General features: G+C 44.1%; 1 protein-coding gene across 4 annotated transcripts in view; it reads right to left on the minus strand.

Annotated features, from left to right (window-relative positions):
- Positions 1 to 17,554, minus strand: part of ANO9 (anoctamin 9) — a 111,451-nt gene that overhangs the window by 65,597 nt on the left and 28,300 nt on the right. For 2 of the 4 annotated variants that reach the window (XM_077460665.1, XM_077460657.1), the window contains exons 3-5: positions 6,820 to 6,933; positions 4,065 to 4,201; positions 407 to 465 (exon numbers count right to left, since the gene is read on the minus strand). In XM_077460665.1, coding sequence (XP_077316791.1) covers positions 407 to 465; positions 4,065 to 4,201; positions 6,820 to 6,933 — 310 coding nt within the window. Of the gene's footprint in view, positions 1 to 406; positions 466 to 4,064; positions 4,202 to 6,819; positions 6,934 to 17,554 lie in introns of those variants that run through there. The other 2 variants (XM_077460672.1, XM_077460680.1) reach the window with 2 other exon arrangements.

Consider the following 17,554-nt stretch of genomic DNA (forward strand, 5'->3'; position numbering starts at 1 on the left):
GGTGTTGGTTGAAACTGGATTATGATGAGTAGACTAGTGCATCAGCTAGGAATGCTGCGGACCTGATAAAATCTTTTATAGCACCAGTTTAGACATAGTTTGAAGTCCCCTGTCCTAAGGGCATATTTTTTAAAAGCAGCTAAAATTGGAGCCGACTCACTGAGATTCACTCTTAAGATTCCCACTATAACATACTTGGGGAGATGACAAAAAATGAGGTTAGCAGTTTGCTGCTGCTTCTTCATTGTCCAATCATAGGCCCCAAGTGCTGCACCAGCAGTCAACTTTCTAGATTAGCATTCTACATTTGAGTATATCAGTGAAATTCTGAAGTCAATTCAATTATTTTAAGTAAAGTTTCAGTTCAAATCTTTAGAAGAAATGTAAAGTGTGCAATTTTCCTTACCGCTCTGGCCTTTAGTTTCAATGCTGGTTTTGTGTAGAATAAAATATATAATGCGAATTCTATAAAAATAAAAAATAAGAAATAAAAACAGTGAAGACACATTCTACTTGGGCACATGCTCTTAAAAGAACATTTACAGTGGCAGCTGGAGGTATTTTTTTGGGGGGGGGGGGGGGTGGTGGTAATCCATCCAGACGCCACCATCCCTCCCCCCCAGGCGGTCGGTCCAGCCTCCCGCACCCCCTCTCTCCCAGTTGGTCGATCAGTTCACAATCAGTCCCTATACTTATCCCATCTAGGTCCTCCAGGCGTGTTCCCCCCCCTTCCTTGGCTTTACAGCGGCGCGGCTTCCCCTGCATCTCCTCCCTAGTCCTAGGTGGCCAATAGGATCGCCTCTCCTTTTGGCCAATCGGGAAATGGGTTTACGAGATCAGTGCATCTTGTCATTGAATAATAAATCATTCCATCATGCATGGTGCATGCGTTATATGAGATGTGGCACAGGTGCCGTATATGATCTAGAGATGTTTAATACTGAATAGTACACAACCCCAAGATGACATATAGAGCATGTGTCAGATTTTGTACCTGGTCTAAAATAGCTTAATCTCTTATGGTGCATGCAACAGAATAGAAATTACACCAGCATAAAACGAGGAAGAAGAATTTGGCCACCAATGAAGTCATCTTTTAAAAATGACGATGTGGGATAAGTGGAGGTGAAAGAGCGGCACATTAGCTTGTGAAATATAGCAAAGGAGGGAGGCAAGATCTGAGTTTTAAAAAGGTATGTTACATGTGTAGCAGCTGCTTCTGAAGAGCACGCGCTATGCGGTTTTTCAAAGTTAAAATTGCCTAAACTGCAGTTTGGTTTGGGTACAATTATCTAAATTAAACTTCAGCATCAGTCTGACTGGACTGTGAGATGTTCAGCCTGGCCACAGGGGGCACTGTCTCTTCTTACTTTCTCTTGGAGCCCGCCCAGGGGAGTGGCGCTCTCACTGTGCTTTCTGGGAGAGGGTATTTAAGATGCAGACGTCACGTGGTTCAGGTTCCAGTCCAGAATGTTGTACTGACTTCATGGTCCTGGTCCGCCTGATCAGCCCCCAGGAGGGCTGTGGCCTGGGGTGCGGATCCACCCGGTCTTGATGTCTCGGGGCTGGCTGGACCGAGTCAAGGAAACTAAAGAAGGATTCTGAGGTGATTGGATGCCTTCTCCGTTTTGGGAGAGACCAAGTGACTTCAAGCATTCCAGGGGAGGACTCTTCAGAAGAAGACCACGTACGGGTTGATTTCTTAGCAAGAGCCTGGAAGGGCTGAAGTACCCGAGAGAATCCAGTCTTGTGGATATTGGCAAGCTGGCTGAAAGATCCAGGTATCCTACGAGTGTTTTCAAGCTTAGTTTCCCTAAGTGTTCTACAACGACGTCTTTGGCAGAGACATTATCTTGTACGTTCTACAACAATGTCTGTGGCAGAGACTTGTTCCTAAGTAAGCACCTTGTTGACTGCTAAACCTTGTGAGAGAGGGACTGTCCAACCTGGGTGACCATCCAGCTGTGAATGGCTATTCTCTGGATGCAGTCAAAGTAAGAAAGTTCTTCAACATTTTGACTTTGACACTAAGAGCATCTTAATTCCCTTTCTAACCCTCTGATCCCAATTTAAGAGACTGTTCATTGTTAATGTTTTGCAAATAAAATCCATTCAAGTGGATCTGTTGTCGGTCTCTCAGTTACTGGGCCATTACCCCGAGACACCCCTAGATGTGCAACGAGGAAGACCGAAGGTAACGGTAAGCCCAAATTTAATCAACAGCTCCTTCGGGGGTTAGTGCTACACATGTATGGATAAAATACGTTTTAAGAGTGAGGATTTTTAAAGAGGGGAGACACAACAAGAGAAGGATGTGGGGTACCGAGTGTGCACATGATCTTTCCTCCTAGACAGGGTAATCATAACAGGATATGTTCACACCAGTTTTGTGAGTAACACAGCACCCCCATCCTGTAACACCCAGCAAAAAAAGCTATATGTTTTGTTCTAATGTACAAACACTTTACCATATTTGGAAAGAGACTATGGATACAATTTTGTTTGTTTAACGTGATGTGTTTGGTAGGGCTATCAGCATGAGAAAGCAAAGGTTGGGCTTGGGGAGAATTTGCACACAGCTGTAAAGTAACCGTTTATGCTGCCACTATAAGTGCTGGAATGGTCATCTATTCATTCAACTGAGGTAAGAGTACAGACAATATCTGGGGTATGTGGACATTACAACTAATTATGTTTGGAATAAGTGGTGGCCTAGTGGAGGGAGGGTTGGCCTGCTTTATGAGGATAGGAAAGGTACCCCTGGGTACATGTAAACAGGAACCTAGGTCCCCATTTTCCCCATATTGGGTGTTTGGTGGGACCATTGAACTAGGCCTGGAACCACTGGGGAATAGAGAAGCATCTCCTTAGAATCTAAGTGAATAAATTACTGGCATGGCCTGAGGGCCAAATTTAGTGGGGAACCTGGAGAAGTAATGAACCAGAGGGATGGTTATAACAGGATTTGGCCCACCATCACTAAAAGTGTAACCATAGGCCACTGGTCAGTGCTACAAGTTACATTCAATACTTTTTAATATATAAACTAGGGCTGTGGAAATTAAAGATTAATGCCTCAATAAATCGATTTTTTTGATCGATCAAAATTCTTTTGATCGGTACTCACCTCTCCGCCGGCTCCCGGGTCTTCAGGGAGTTCCGTCGGAGATCCGGTGACGTCACGGACATCAACGTCAATGGACTCCTCCCCCCCCCTTCCCCAAGTGCCTCCGTCTGCTAACGAAGTGAAGGGGGGAGGAGTCCGGTGACATTGAAGTTCTGATTGAACGTAATGCGTACGGGAGAGGAGCTACGCACAACGTCACCCACTGCTGCCCTACGGAACTAACACGATTGTTGGCTTTACATGCTGTGTTTTTATCATCTTTATGTGAGTAGTTTGTGTTTGAACACAAAAATTAAATCTTATACTTAAGCGGTGAGCACTTAGATCTTTTCTTTCTACCCATGACCTGGTGTCCTTGCTGAGATCTAAAGAGACATAAGAGAAGTTTATGGGTCCGTGTTAACCCTTTTGATACTCGCTTGCATGACCACCTGTTTTCACAGGGGTCCATGCCAAAAGGTGAGAGTAATTAGTTAGACCGGAGGTGGAGGGATTGTCACACTGCTGTGGAAAAAAATAAAAATAAAAATTACTTACGTCAGTTCTACAGTTTAAATTTAAAATGTATTTGTGTGAACTGTGATGTTAGGTCATGGATTGTGGAAACTAACTAGTGTCAGGTGATTGTATATAGTGTATACCACATTTACCACTGGCTAACGCAGAGTTGCAATGCAAGGAGATCAGCTAAAATTAGTTGGATGTGTAAGTGCGTTATAATTCACCGAAGTTAATCGATTAAAAAAAAAAAAATATCGATTAATTCGAACACGAAAATATAAACTCAAAAAACGCTGAGCAGATAGTAGTAGAAGTCTTCATTCAATTAACTGAGCAAAACTCAAACAGAATGTAGTCAGAGGTCATCTACTAACGTGATTTGACATCAGTAAAGTGAAATCTGAAAAGAAGAAAGAGTAGAACACATACTGCTTACCTGCTGGTTTCAGAGACATGTTCAGTATTCAGGTTCTGGGTTCCATGATCTGGGTTCTTCAGTAATCGGACATATTTCCTAAAGATGTCTGAAGGTGCCCTGATACCATAAAAGATCTTGTTTCCATCTCTAGCTTTCTGAAAAGACAAAAAAAAATCTATAATTTTTCTTAACTTAAACCGGACATTAGACAAATTACAAAAGGTGCAATTTCCTTCAGAAAATGCAAGTTGCCTGGTTGCTGTGCCAGCTCTCGGGCTTCAGTGCTTTGAGTCAAGGTCCCAAAACAAACATTAGGAAAGTCTGCCAAATGTCAGATGTCCTTAATAAGTGTCATGGGCCAGAAATACAAAGCATGGTGTAATAATAGGTCTGCTATAATGCTTTTTACCGTACATTGCATGCTTAGGTGGAGAATATTTTGAAGCTGAACTCTGGGAATTAGACAAAATGTATTATTGCAGTGAGCCCCCCCCCCCCCCCCCCCTATGTAAAAATGCCTGTTTAGTCTATGGTTGCAGAGATCTGGAGTATTACTTTCCTTATTCCTGGCTTCAGTAGGGTTCCTCCAGATGTGTGACCGGAACATTGCAGCATTGAATTCTCCCCTCACATACAATTCAGAGCCAATAGCCTTGCACTGCACATGATATTGTCAAGGGATGGCTCACAACCAGAGCAAGGGACAGGGTAAATAATACATTTAATCCATGCAGCTCTACACTAAATGAGCGTTTAACCCTTGCAGTGCCGGGGGGTGGAGCAGTGTCTGGCAAAAGTGAGTACTCTCCTCACATTTTTGTAAATATTTTATTATATCTTTTCATGTGACAACACTGAAGAAATGACACTTTGCTACAATGTAAAGTAGTGAGTGTACAGCTTGTATAACAGTGTAAATTGCTGTCCCCTCAAAATAACTCAACACACAGCCAATAATGTCAAAATCAATGACAACAAAAGTGAGTACACCCCTAAGTGAACATTTTTAAATTTGGCCCAAAGTGTCAATATTTTGTGTGGTCACCATTATTTTCCAGCACTGCCTTAACCCTCTTGGGCATGGAGTTCACCAGAGCTTCACAGGTTGCCACTGGAGTCCTTTTCCACTCCTCCATGATGATATCACAGAGCTAGTGGATGTTGGAGACCTTGCGCTCCTCCACCTTCCGTTTGAGGATGCCCAACAGCTGCTCAATAGGGTTTAAGTCTTGAGACATGCTTGGCCCGTCCATCACCTTTACCCTTAGCTTCTTTAGCAAGGCAGTGGTTATCTTGGAGGCGTGCTTGGGATAGTTATGTTGGAATACTGCCCTGTCGCCTAGTCAGGGAGGGGGGATCATGCTCTGCTTCAGTATTGCACAGTACATGTTGGCATTCATGGTTCCCTCAATGAACTGTAGCTCCCCAGTGCTGGCAGCACTGAAACAGCCCCAGACCATGACACTCCCACCACTATGCTTGACTGTAGGCAAGACACACTCATCTTTGTACTCCTCACCACACGCTTGACACCATCTGAATCAAGTAAGGTTATCTTGGTCTCATCAGACCACAGGACATGGTTCCAGTAATCAATGTCCTTAGTCTGCTTGTCTACAGCAAACTGTTTGCGGGCTTTCTTGTGTATCATGTAGAAGAGGCTTCCTTCTGGGACAACAGCCATGCAGATCAATTTGATGCAGTGTGTGGCGTATGGTCTGAGAACTGACAGGCTGACCTCACAACCCTTCAACCTCTGCAGCAATGCTGGCAGCACTCATGTGTCTATTTCCCAAAGACAACCTCTGGATATGATGCTAAGCATGTGCACTCAACTTCTTTAGTCGACCATGGCGAGGCCTGTTCTGAGTGGAACCTGTCCTGTATGGTCTTGGCCACCATGCTTAGTTTCAGGGTCTTGGCAATCTTCTTATAGCCTAGGTCAGCTTTATGTAGAGCAACAATTCTTTTTTTCATGTTTCCCATTCACACTTGAGACCTTGTAACACTAATGTCATGTATACACGGTCAGACTTCCAGCAGAAAAGGTCCGATGGAATCATTTCATCGGATATTCCGATTGTGTGTGGGCTGCATCAAACTTTTTCCTTTGAAAATTCTGATGGACCTAGAAATAGAAAAAACGGTTTCCATCGGAAAGATTTAAAACATGTTCTATCGGGAAAACTGTTCGTCTGCATGCTGTTCTGACGGACCAAAAACAACGCAAGGGCAGCTATTGGCTACTGGCTATTGAACTTCCTTTTCTAGTCCTGCTGTACGTGTTGTGCATCACCTTGTTCTAAACTAACGGACTTTGGTGTGATCGTGTGTAGGCAAGTTCGTTTTAGCGTAACTCTGTCGAAAAAAAGTCAGAGTTTATTCTGATGGAAAAAATGGTTGTGTGTACACGGCATAACAAGTCACATGACACGGGGAGGGAAAATGGCTAATTGGGCCCAATTTGGACATTTTCACTTAGGGGAGTACCCACTTTTGTTGCCAGCGGTTTAGACATCAATGACTGCATGTTGAGTTATTTTGAAGGGATAGAAATTTACACTGATGTACAAGCTGTGCATTCACTACTTTGCTACAATGTAAAGTGTCATTTCTTCAGTTGTCACATGAAAAGATATAATAAAATATTTACAAAAATGTAAGGGGTGTACTAACTTTTGTGAGATACTGTATATTTTGTCCGATTCCTGGAGTTTAGCTTTAAACCAACCAAGAGTTTAAAAATCAATGCTTCTCTTCAATGAAATTTAACCTTTATCTTAAAACGCCTCAGTTCCAGTTTGGACATGAATTTCCGCCTCTTCTCCTCCTCCACACTATCGAAAGACTTCTGATCGCATACCAGTACAAAGTCCCATTTCAATTCCTGGGAAAGATATACAAACATACAGGAGTTCATGATAGTTATAATATACCCCCTATTAAGATGCCTATCCAAAGTTTATATGAAAAAACAAAACCAAAAACACTAATATTATATATATATATATATATATATATATATATATATAATATATATATATATATATATATATATATATATATATATATATATATATATATATATATATTTTTTTTTATATACACACACACACACACACACACACACACACACACACACACACACACACCTCAACTGCTATACGTTAACAACTATACGTTCTGAAATATACAGAGTGCCAGCCTGGCTTAAAGGGTCCTTCTTCTGTATGAAGAAGTAGGATTCAGAGCCCTTATGTAGTTGTCTTCTGGCTATCTGGTGGCCCAATCCATCTGTGGGTTTACGGATTTAATTACCGTATTTATCGGCGTATAACACACACATTCATTTTAAGAGGGAAGTTTCAGGAAAAAAATAAAAATTTTGTATTGGCGTATAACACGCACAAGCTATTTGCACCCGATTTTCATGGTGAAAAAGTGAGTGTTATACGCCAATAAATACAGTAATTAAACTCGGTCAACTTTTTAAAAGTGACTGGATGCTACATTTTTCATGCCACAGAAAATTCAAGTATCTAGCTCAGAGGTGGACGAGGTGAGGAGATGTCAGCCCTCTGAGCCACTTGGGGTCCCTGGCTATCTTCGGGGGGGTTCAATGTATGAAGCTTGTATTCGAGTGTAAGGCTGTACCTCGTAAAGCAAAAAGGCATTGCCCAGTCAAAATGGATTACAATTTTTGTAAATAACGGTGAGTTAAGCTGAATTCCAGCTTTAACTTCAGCCTTGCACAGCTGTACAGGCTTCTCTCGTATTAAAAATGCTTTTATTGATTTTACTGAATACTGTGATCATTTTGCAGGGTGCTTTAACCACTTGCCAACCGGCTCACGACAATATACTTCGGCAGAATGGCACTCCTGAACAAACCGATGTACCTGTACGTCATTCCGCAAAAGCAGGATAGCGATGTCCGCTGGCGGCCCACAATCTCGGAGAGGAGAGGCAGAACGAGGAAATGCCTATGTAAAACAAGGCATTTCCCTGTTATGAATAGTGACATAACGCAAAAAAAAAACAAAAAACACAGAGGTGATCAAATACCACCAGAAGAAAGCTCTATTTTTGTGTGTGCGTGTGTGTGGGGGGGGGGGGGGGGGGGACGTAAAATTTGTTTGGGTATACCGTCTCGTAACAGCACAGTTGTCAGTTAAAGCGATGCAGTGCCGTAGCACAAAAAATGCTCTGGTCATTAAGGGGGGTAAAATCTTCCAGGGCTGAAGTGGTTAAAAGCTGTGCAACTCTTCAAGAGCCAGACCATAGCTTGCATTAGGGCTGAGAGCTTTTGAGAGGTGTACTAAAGTAGGATGTTGCAATGGTTTCAGGATGCTATGTACAAAACCTTGCCAGACCCTCACACCAAACTTGATCTGCTTGCAATGCATAGAGAAGCACAGAAACTCAGCGTTGCATTACTGGGTCTAAGTTACGGAACGGCTAGAATCTGCAGCCTCATGCATGGTCCTTCACTGTAGTTCTTTCCTCAGAGAACCGGAAACCGTGTGTTTACACTAGGGATGAACTGGGTGTTTGAGTCAAACGCATGTTCGACTCGAACACCAGCTGTTCGCCCATTCGTCAAAGCCAGAAGTTTGTGGGCCATTCACGCCATATTCGTGTGGCGCTCACGGCCCACAATGCACTGCGCCATCACAGTGCATTACTGGCTGATGATTGGCCAAACATGCACTGTGAACCGCATGCTTGGCCAATCACAGTGCCGGCAGCGAGGAGAGCCATAATTGGCCACAGGCAGGGTGCCTGTGGCCAATTATAGCTCAAGGGGTTTAGTACACGTCCCACACTATATAAGCCCGCCTGCATGGCGGCCTTGTGTACTGTGTTGTGGCGTTCAGAGAGATAGGATAAGCAGGGACAGCGTCTTCTTTTCTTGTGATTGAACTTAGAGCAGCTAGAGTTGGTGTATTGTGCCTCCTGCACTGTATACACCTGAAGCTACCCCCAATTCCTGGTGTTCTGTTCCTATACCACAGGCATCTGCAGCAGTTACAGTGAGGGTATTGGGCCTCCTGCACCGTATACAACTGGAGAGAAGATGGATGAGGATGAGGAGGATGAGGATGAGGATGAGGAGGATGAGGGTGAGAATGAGGAGGATGGTACTCAGCAGCAGTCTTGTAGGGATGATTTACAGTCCCAAGAAACACGTGGACTTGTACATGGCTGGGAGGAGGTGGCTGCAGATCATGTTGACCTTAGCTGAGGCATTCGGTCTGGAGTCCTCTGTGTCACTAACCTACGCTGCATGGCCTCCCTGATCCTGCAAAGCCTGTGGAAGGATCCTTGTATTCTTCGGATCAAGGAGAGGGATCATTACTGGCTGGCAACTCTCCTTGATCCACGGTACAAAGGTAAGGTTACGGACCTTATCTTGCCGTCACAGAGGGAGCAGAGGATGAGACATCTCCGGGAGGCCTTGCAGAAAGGTCCGTGCAACGTGTTCCCAGAGACTGGGAGGTTACAAACTCCTGGTCCTGGTCAACATGTTGCTGAGGCTTCCGTCAGTTACAGAAGGAGCGGTGGAGAAGGTGGCCGTCTGACCGATGCGTTCAGACAATTTTTTAGTCTGCAGCTCCAAGGTATGGTCAGTTCCAGCAACCATCACCAGCGTTTGATTTACATGGTGCATGAATACCTAATGGCAAGGTCAGACTTGGACACCTTTCCGACCGAAAATCCTCTGGGTTACTGGGTCTTGAGGATGGATCACTGGCCAGAGCTTGCACAGTATGCAATTGAGCTACTGGCCTGTCCTGCATCCAGCGTTCTTTTGGAACGCACATTCAGTGCTGCTGGAGGCTTTGTAACCGATCACATGGTGCGCCTGTCCACCGACTCGGTTGATTGACTGACCTTCATAAAAGATGAATCAGTCTTGGATCACCACCAGCTACCAAGCACCTGAAGCTGATGTAACCGAATATTTTTTTTTAGAAATGTCACATCCCTTCAAGACTTCCTATGCTGATGCTGAGTGACTATCCTGTTAGGTTGACTGACTATCCTATTCCTCCTCAATGATCCTGCTGATAGCTTGGAAGAACATTTTTGGTTCTGTGCGCCGCCACCAGTGGCTAAGGCCCAATTTTTCAGCCCCTGTTTAATAGGGGCATGTAATTACAATTTTTGATGCAATGCTTTGCAGCAGGGCTTATTCCTGCACTCCAACTAGAGTATCTGGGAGAGGTTGCAGTGTTGTGGCACCAGCGCCTAAGGCCCAATTTTTCAGCCCCTGTTTAATAGGGGCATGTAATTACAATTCTTAATATAATATTTCACAGCAGGGCCTGTTCCAGCGCCCACCGAGAGTAATTGTGAGGACTTATAGTGTTGTGGCACCAGCACCACCACCACAACCACCAAAGGCCCAATTTTTCTACCACTGTTCAACAATGGCATGTAATTACAATTCTTGATATAATAGTTCACAGCAGAGCATTCCAGCACCCACAAAGAGTCATTTTGAGGGCTTACAGTGTACACCAACACCTTAGGCCCAAATTTCTGCAGAGCATATAGGGCAGGCCCCTACTTTCAAACAACCAACTTACAAATGTCTCCTACTTGCAAACAGAAGGAGACAACAGGAAGTGAGATGAAAAAAGACGGACGGCAAAAAATTTTTTTTGACTGGAGCTACACTTTCAAAAGTACCACTTCAAAATTACAAACAGATTCTACTTAACACAACAAACCTACACAGTCCCTGTCTTGTTTGCACCGCCTGTATACTGCTGTTCTGAGTATATAGGACCTGGGGGCCCCACGCCTTTTTTTTAAATTTGGGTACGGGGGTTCCCCTTAATATCCGTACAAGACCCAAAAGGGGCTGGTAATGGGCAGGGGGGGCTACCCATGCCTTTTTTCCTCAATGATTTTCATCCTTATTGCCGGAACCAGACATTACATTAAAACCGCAAGTAGTTTTAAATGCCTTTTTTCCGTTAGAAATGTAATTTTGTGCAGGGACTGTTCTAAACACGGGAAACATGTGGCACTTCACAGGCATACTATAGACACCCCCCAGGCACCATATTTCACTTTAAGCATCATTAAAATCAGTGCTCCCGAAAAAACAGCAGTTTTTAAAAAAAATAATTGCATTGATCCTTGTCCCCTGGGGCAGGAGCCGGGTCCCCAAACCCCTTTGAGGACAATAACTTGCATATTACCCATTAAAATTAGTACTTTTGATTTCGAACGTTCGATTCCCATAGACTTTAATGGGGTTCTAAAGTTCGTACGAATTTTTGGTCTGTTCGAAGGTTCTGATGCGAACCGAACCGGGGGGGGGGGTGTTCGGCTCATCCCAGCTTTCCATGTGCCCCGAGCAATCGCGGGAGCCCGGCGAGCCTGGGCACTCGCATTGGCTCCGTGGGCAAGCAGGGGGTGTGCGCCTCCAGCGGCGTGCACACTCCCCTAGTGGCGGATGGTCTGTGGCAGATGGTCGGCAAGTGGTTAATGAATAGCAAGTACTTCCGCACAAGTGCTTGCTGCATCCCAGTGGTGGTTGGTGAAGTTTTAGGATGGGGGAGCGCCAGACCCTGCTCTTCCTTTTTGACCACTCCCACTTATTATAAGCCCCACCCGTTATAGAATCCATCCACTCTGTCCCCTTTATTCCACTTGCTTCCACCCATAGTGTCAGGAGTATACAGCTCAGGACAGGGTATACGGCTCGGAATCACAGATCAGGGTACACGGCTCGGCATCACAGATCAGGGTATACAGCTTGGCGTCACAGATCAGGGTATTCGGCTTGGCATCAAAGATCAGGGTATACAGCTCAGCCTCAGAGATCAGGTCCCCATGATTGTAGAATACACCAGTCATCATTATCCTCATCACTGTATAATACACCGTCACTGATATCCTCATTGTAAAATACACCCGTCATTGTCATCCTCATCATTGTATAATACATCCATAATCATCCATATCATTGTATAATACACCCATCTTCATTATACAATACACCTATCATCAGATGATGGGTGTATAATATAACAATGAGGATAGCGATGATGGGGTTATTATACAATGATGAGGACGACGGTGATCATCATCCTCATCATTGTGATTTTGTATAATACACCCAGCAACTGGCGTCATTGCTATCCTCATCCAGTGAGTGACCAGGACATCCAGGCAGGTAAGTGGTAACTAATACTCTTGATTATTTTTTTTCTTAGCAAGTTGCAAGTGAAGTTTCAGTTTGAATCCTGAGGATTCCTGAGGATTAAAAAGACACCTCATTGCAAACAGAATGGGTGTCAGTTACAGCAAGCATATAGCAAGTCAGCTTTTTATGCCCAGTGTAAGTAAATCATGGAGACAGTGAGCACTGAGCAGAGGATAGAATTTCACTTTAAATAAGATTGCAGTAGATAAGAAATGGTTAACAGTCACAGCTCCTCCATATCAGCAAGTCAGAGTGATCATAATACAGAGAGCAGAGAAGAGCTTTACTCACTCCGACTTTCCCTTTTACTTCCAGCTTGCTGTTCCATCACATGAAATAATGTGTGTGCATGCATCTTCACTGGTCTCATGATTCGATTATGATTATCTAGGCAACGATTCGATTTGATTCCAGGATGCATCACGATCACCGATGAGCTCCCACGTGCTCATGGGCCACCTAGGCGGCCCTTCCACCATGCAATCTTCTGGGACATATCACAGGTCCCAAAAGATTGCCTGGCTATGCAGGACAGTGCAGTGAGACATGCGCACCTGGCTGTGAAGCTGTAAGCTGTCACAGCCGGATGCCCACAGTAGTATTGCCAGCACCGTGGACAGGCAGGGGAGAGAAGGGAGGATTTTGGTGGCCACGTCACTGGATTGTGGGACAGGCGAGTGTATTTTTATTAAAAGTCAGAAGATACACTTATTGTAGCTGCTGACTGTTAATAAACAAAAAATTGAATGGAACTCCGTTTTGTATTAAAAATAACCTCACTCCCTTAGGGCCGGTTCACACAGCGATGCGCGGCGAGGCATCTCCGACTTACCTCGCCGCGACCTGCGGGGAGCTCAGCGGCGACTTGCAGAGGACTTCTGTATAGAAGTCAATGCAAGTCGCCCCCGAAGTCGCCCCGAAGTAGTACAGGAACCTTTTTTCTGAGTCGGAGCGACTCGAGTCGCTCCTCTCAGAACGGTTCCATAGTACTGAATGGGGGCGACTTGCGGGAGCGAGGCGAGGCGAGCCGTGTCGCCTCGCCTCGCCTCGCTGTGTGAACCGGCCCTTAAGATGCACTACAAGGTACAGGCATTGACACACACTGCTGCTGGGAGGTCAGGAGGAATTACAATCCACAGCTGACAAACAGCCCTGTGAAGTTCCCTGTACTGTCTGTGCTGACCAGTTGCGGCTGGTGCTCAAAATTTTGAGGGGTGCAAACAAACTGAAAAATACTTTACCTCCCCCCATCAAATGCAGCCACTGTGCCCATCAAACGCAGCCACCTGTGCCAATCAAATGCAGCCATCACTTCACTAACCCCCCCACAATGCACGGGCCGCCACTGGTGCTGACAGTTCCTTGGCATTCCTGTTTGCACACTAGGAGTTAACGGTGGAACGTGCAAAGGGGAAGTCCAGGGAACTGTCAGCACAGAAAGGGAGGTGCAAGTAGGGAACACACACATTTATACTCTACTTAGTGTTTTTAAAATTACTGTGTTTTAAATAAATGCAATGTTACAATGAATGAAGTGACCCGCTGTTTTTTTTTTTTTAAAGCACAAAGAAGAAGAAAAAAAAAAAATATGGAACTTCATACCGAATGTCACAGTACAATACATGCCGCTCATGTGACTGCCCTCTCCTCATGTCTCTCCCGACGTCAGTGGGGAATTCTCAGCCTCTTCTGATCTGATAGCTACAGTCAGCAGGCGGGGCTGAGATTTCCCCACTGACGTCAGGAGAGATATGAGACGCAAGAGCAGAGAGGCGGGCCGGGCAGTCACATGAGTGGGTTGTATTGTACTGTGAAATTCGATACGAAGTTCCAATTTTTTTTTAAAAGAGCACATACAGCGGGGCACTTCATTCATTGTAACACGACATCATTGTAACACAACATTTATTAAAAACAAAGTCATTTTAACAATACACTTGTCGCACTCCCCCTGGAGGGGCGGAGCAATTCGGGATGACGTCACCCAGTAATTGATTTTCCAGGCGTATGCATCAATGCCGCATTGGGGACACTCGAATTGTGATGCATCGATGCAATGATTAATTTCAGCATCCCTAGTGTGCACTCCCCCATCAGATGCATTTACGATCCGATCTGTAGCTCAAAGTGTACCACTAGCACAGAGCTGCTGTGTATTCCTCTCCCCCTGCCTGCTTCAGCTCACACTAGATAGTCCACCTGTGTTAGGTCCGGCTTCACCACACTGATGCTGAATGCACTCCTCCTCAGTCCATTCTGGCAGGAAGCGATGCCAACGCTCCGAGGGAAAGCACCGCCAATCAAAAACAAGACAAGCGTAATAGCAGTACAGGAGGAAGTATTCAGGCACACTGCATTGCGCCACAAGGCAGGTCAAAACCAGGCAAATGAAGTGTCATGTCTGCAATCCCATGATTGCATAGACGTCACGCTTCCCATAGTGCACCGTGTCCAGCGCTCCAAAACAGTGGACTTAATTTTTTTTTCTTTGTGCTAATAGGGGGGCGGCGCCCGTGCACCCCCTATGGATGGGCCGCCACTGTGCATCTGATCCCTGCACAGGAAGCAATAGCATAGCAATCATGAATTCAAATGGCTTTCTGGTTGCTAACTCTACACCCTCCCACCCTTCTTTACTGTTGCTTGATTAATCTATACAACAGTAAGGTGCAAAGAGTGGGAGAAGTGAGCCAAAAGCCAACAATCAGATGCTAAATGTAACTTGCACTGCAAGTCTCTGGAGTGAAGAGGTGTTTTGTAATAAATCAGATGTGGACATCAGTAACCTGGAGCCACCTGCTATTTATATTAAATACATTTAACTAACATTTTTCATCACAGGTATACCTTTCACATATTATACCCAACCTGAATGGTGCCTTTTACCTGCCAAAGCATTTGTATCTCTGTTCTCTCATTCCTGAGATTTGCACAGCTAGTCTGAAGACTTGACTTTTTTCTACTTCAGTTCCATAATACAGCCCTCCCCACCCCAGCATGTGACTTCACAGTGAATGAAGATGCAGCAGGCAAATGAACTCATTTTTCTGTCACTCTGCTCATCCCTCCAAACAACATGTTCAGCGTGGGCATATCAGCACAGCCGATTAGCTTTTTGTGAGGTTTCTCCATTTCCCAGTCTAAGCTCTGCTATACACAGGATTGTAATTACGTGAATACCAAGTCTTTTTAAATGAACAAATACCTGCAAGCATGTTATATTATAATATATATATATATATATATATATATATATATAAATATAAATATAAATATAAAGCTTAGCTTTAAAATCACCCATCCATTTGCCAGGATCCCTCTTGGATTACCAGCCTAATCCAGGAAAGGTTACTGCACTCCCTGATTTACTAGATTGTCAGGGATCAGGAGTACAGCTTGGATTAATGTTTATTGTTACAAACACAATCATATAAAGATAAGAAAGTTTATTGAAAGTAAAGATTACTTTCCTAAATGTAGCAGAGTCCCGGCGCCCTTCAAGCCCAATGGTGACCTCCAGGGTTATGCTGGCCATACACTATACAAAAAAACTGGCCGAACCAATTTTCGAAAAACGAACATTCGGCCGTGAGTAAAAACAATAGTGCCATCATGTAATGACCGATAAACCATTCAGTGGACATACATGATTGCATTTTTTGTTCGTTTTTTACATATACCTAGTGAAAACAGGTCAGACAGGAAACACATTAACCTTTTAAATTTATCATTCATTCGTCAGAAAATTTCCAAACCTTTTTTCGGCTCAAAAACGTCTCAGTTATCGCTCTTTTGCCCATTAGCTGGCCGAAAAACAAATGAACTGTCAAAACAGCTGAATTTCAGCCGATTTCGTATAATGTATGGCCAGCATTAGGCCTGAACGATTTCACTTGACAGATAGTAACCCACGTTCAAAATGTAAATTTTTTCGCGTTTAAATGGTACGTTTAGTCGCATTTTGCGTCTAGAAGCGTTAAAAAAAAAATGATATGAAAAATGCCTGTAAACGAAACGCAGCTAAATGTGCGTTTAGCGCTTGAAATGCCTTTAAACTCAGCTTCTGAGTGCATTTTTTTGCCTAGAAACTACTATAAACGACCCTGTGTACATGTACTGATAAGATAACAGAGGAGAGTTCAGGAGCAGTTGAAAAAAACTCCCAAAGACCCCTTTCAGACTGTTAGACTACAGCGCTAAAAATGGTGCCTGAAAAGCACCCTGAAAGAGCCGCTGCTTTCACACTGGAGTGGTACACTGGCAGGACAGTAAAAAAAATAAAAAGTCCTGCTAGCAGCATCTTTGGAGCAGTGAAGGAGCTCCTGCCCATGAAAATCAATGGGGCAGCGTGGCTATACCGCCGGCATAGTGCTGCTGCAGCAGCGCTTTGTGGTGGTTTTAACTCTCTCGGCCGCTAGCGCGGGGGTAAAAGTGCTCTGCTATTGGCCAAATAGTGCAATGAAATTGGCCGTAAAGCGCCGCAAAAAATAGTGGTGTTTTACCGCCGATGTCACCCCAGTGTGAAAGGGGCTTAAAATGTCCGTTCACCAGCAGCAGTGTACATGTGGCCTTAGGGACAGCTGACATCCTTCAGTGTACAGTTGATTACAAGGCATGGTGGGTGTAATTCAAGATGAACAGGTGGGTGCCAGACACTTTTTGAACGCAGAGAGATTTATGGTCTCTTAAATAGAACTGTGGGAGAGAGGATTAGGGCTAAGACACCCTTAGGTGGATGCAATTTTTTATTATTATCATATCACCAAGCACAAGTAAAAGAAACAGTTGCTAATCTCAGTGTATAGATTTGGCATGCCAAGCAGATATCAGATTAGTTGTAGGCTTCCAACGAGCATACGCCAGTAGTGTGTATACTATAGCATGTAAAAAGACAAATAATATTTGTTGAACCCTTCCTTATCCTTTATTCCTGATAAAAGATCCTCTAATGATAACTTTCCCCCGTCTCTGGATACATCTTTAGATAAAAATCTAAAACCCACAATCGCTACAAAAAGATAAGAGAGAAATGTAGGTTTCAGCATCTCATACCAACACTTTCTGTAAATGATGACAGTAATGGAGCACTTACTATTCAGATCTGATCTATGCGACTGCAGCATGAGATATTCTAAAGATATAGACATCACTCTCAGTGATATATTACTGGCCTGTAGCCTTCACAAGGTAGTACCTTGCAACAAATACTTGTTCTCAAACAGTCCCCATAACAAAGCAGAAGAAACAAGGAAAAGATAAGTAATAACATGAACATCTGAATACT

This window comes from Lithobates pipiens, unplaced genomic scaffold, assembly GCF_037356315.1.
Source record: "Lithobates pipiens isolate NorthernLeopardFrog02 unplaced genomic scaffold, aLitPip1_a1.2 Scaffold_10, whole genome shotgun sequence".
In the NCBI taxonomy this organism is placed as follows: Eukaryota; Metazoa; Chordata; class Amphibia; order Anura; family Ranidae; genus Lithobates; species Lithobates pipiens.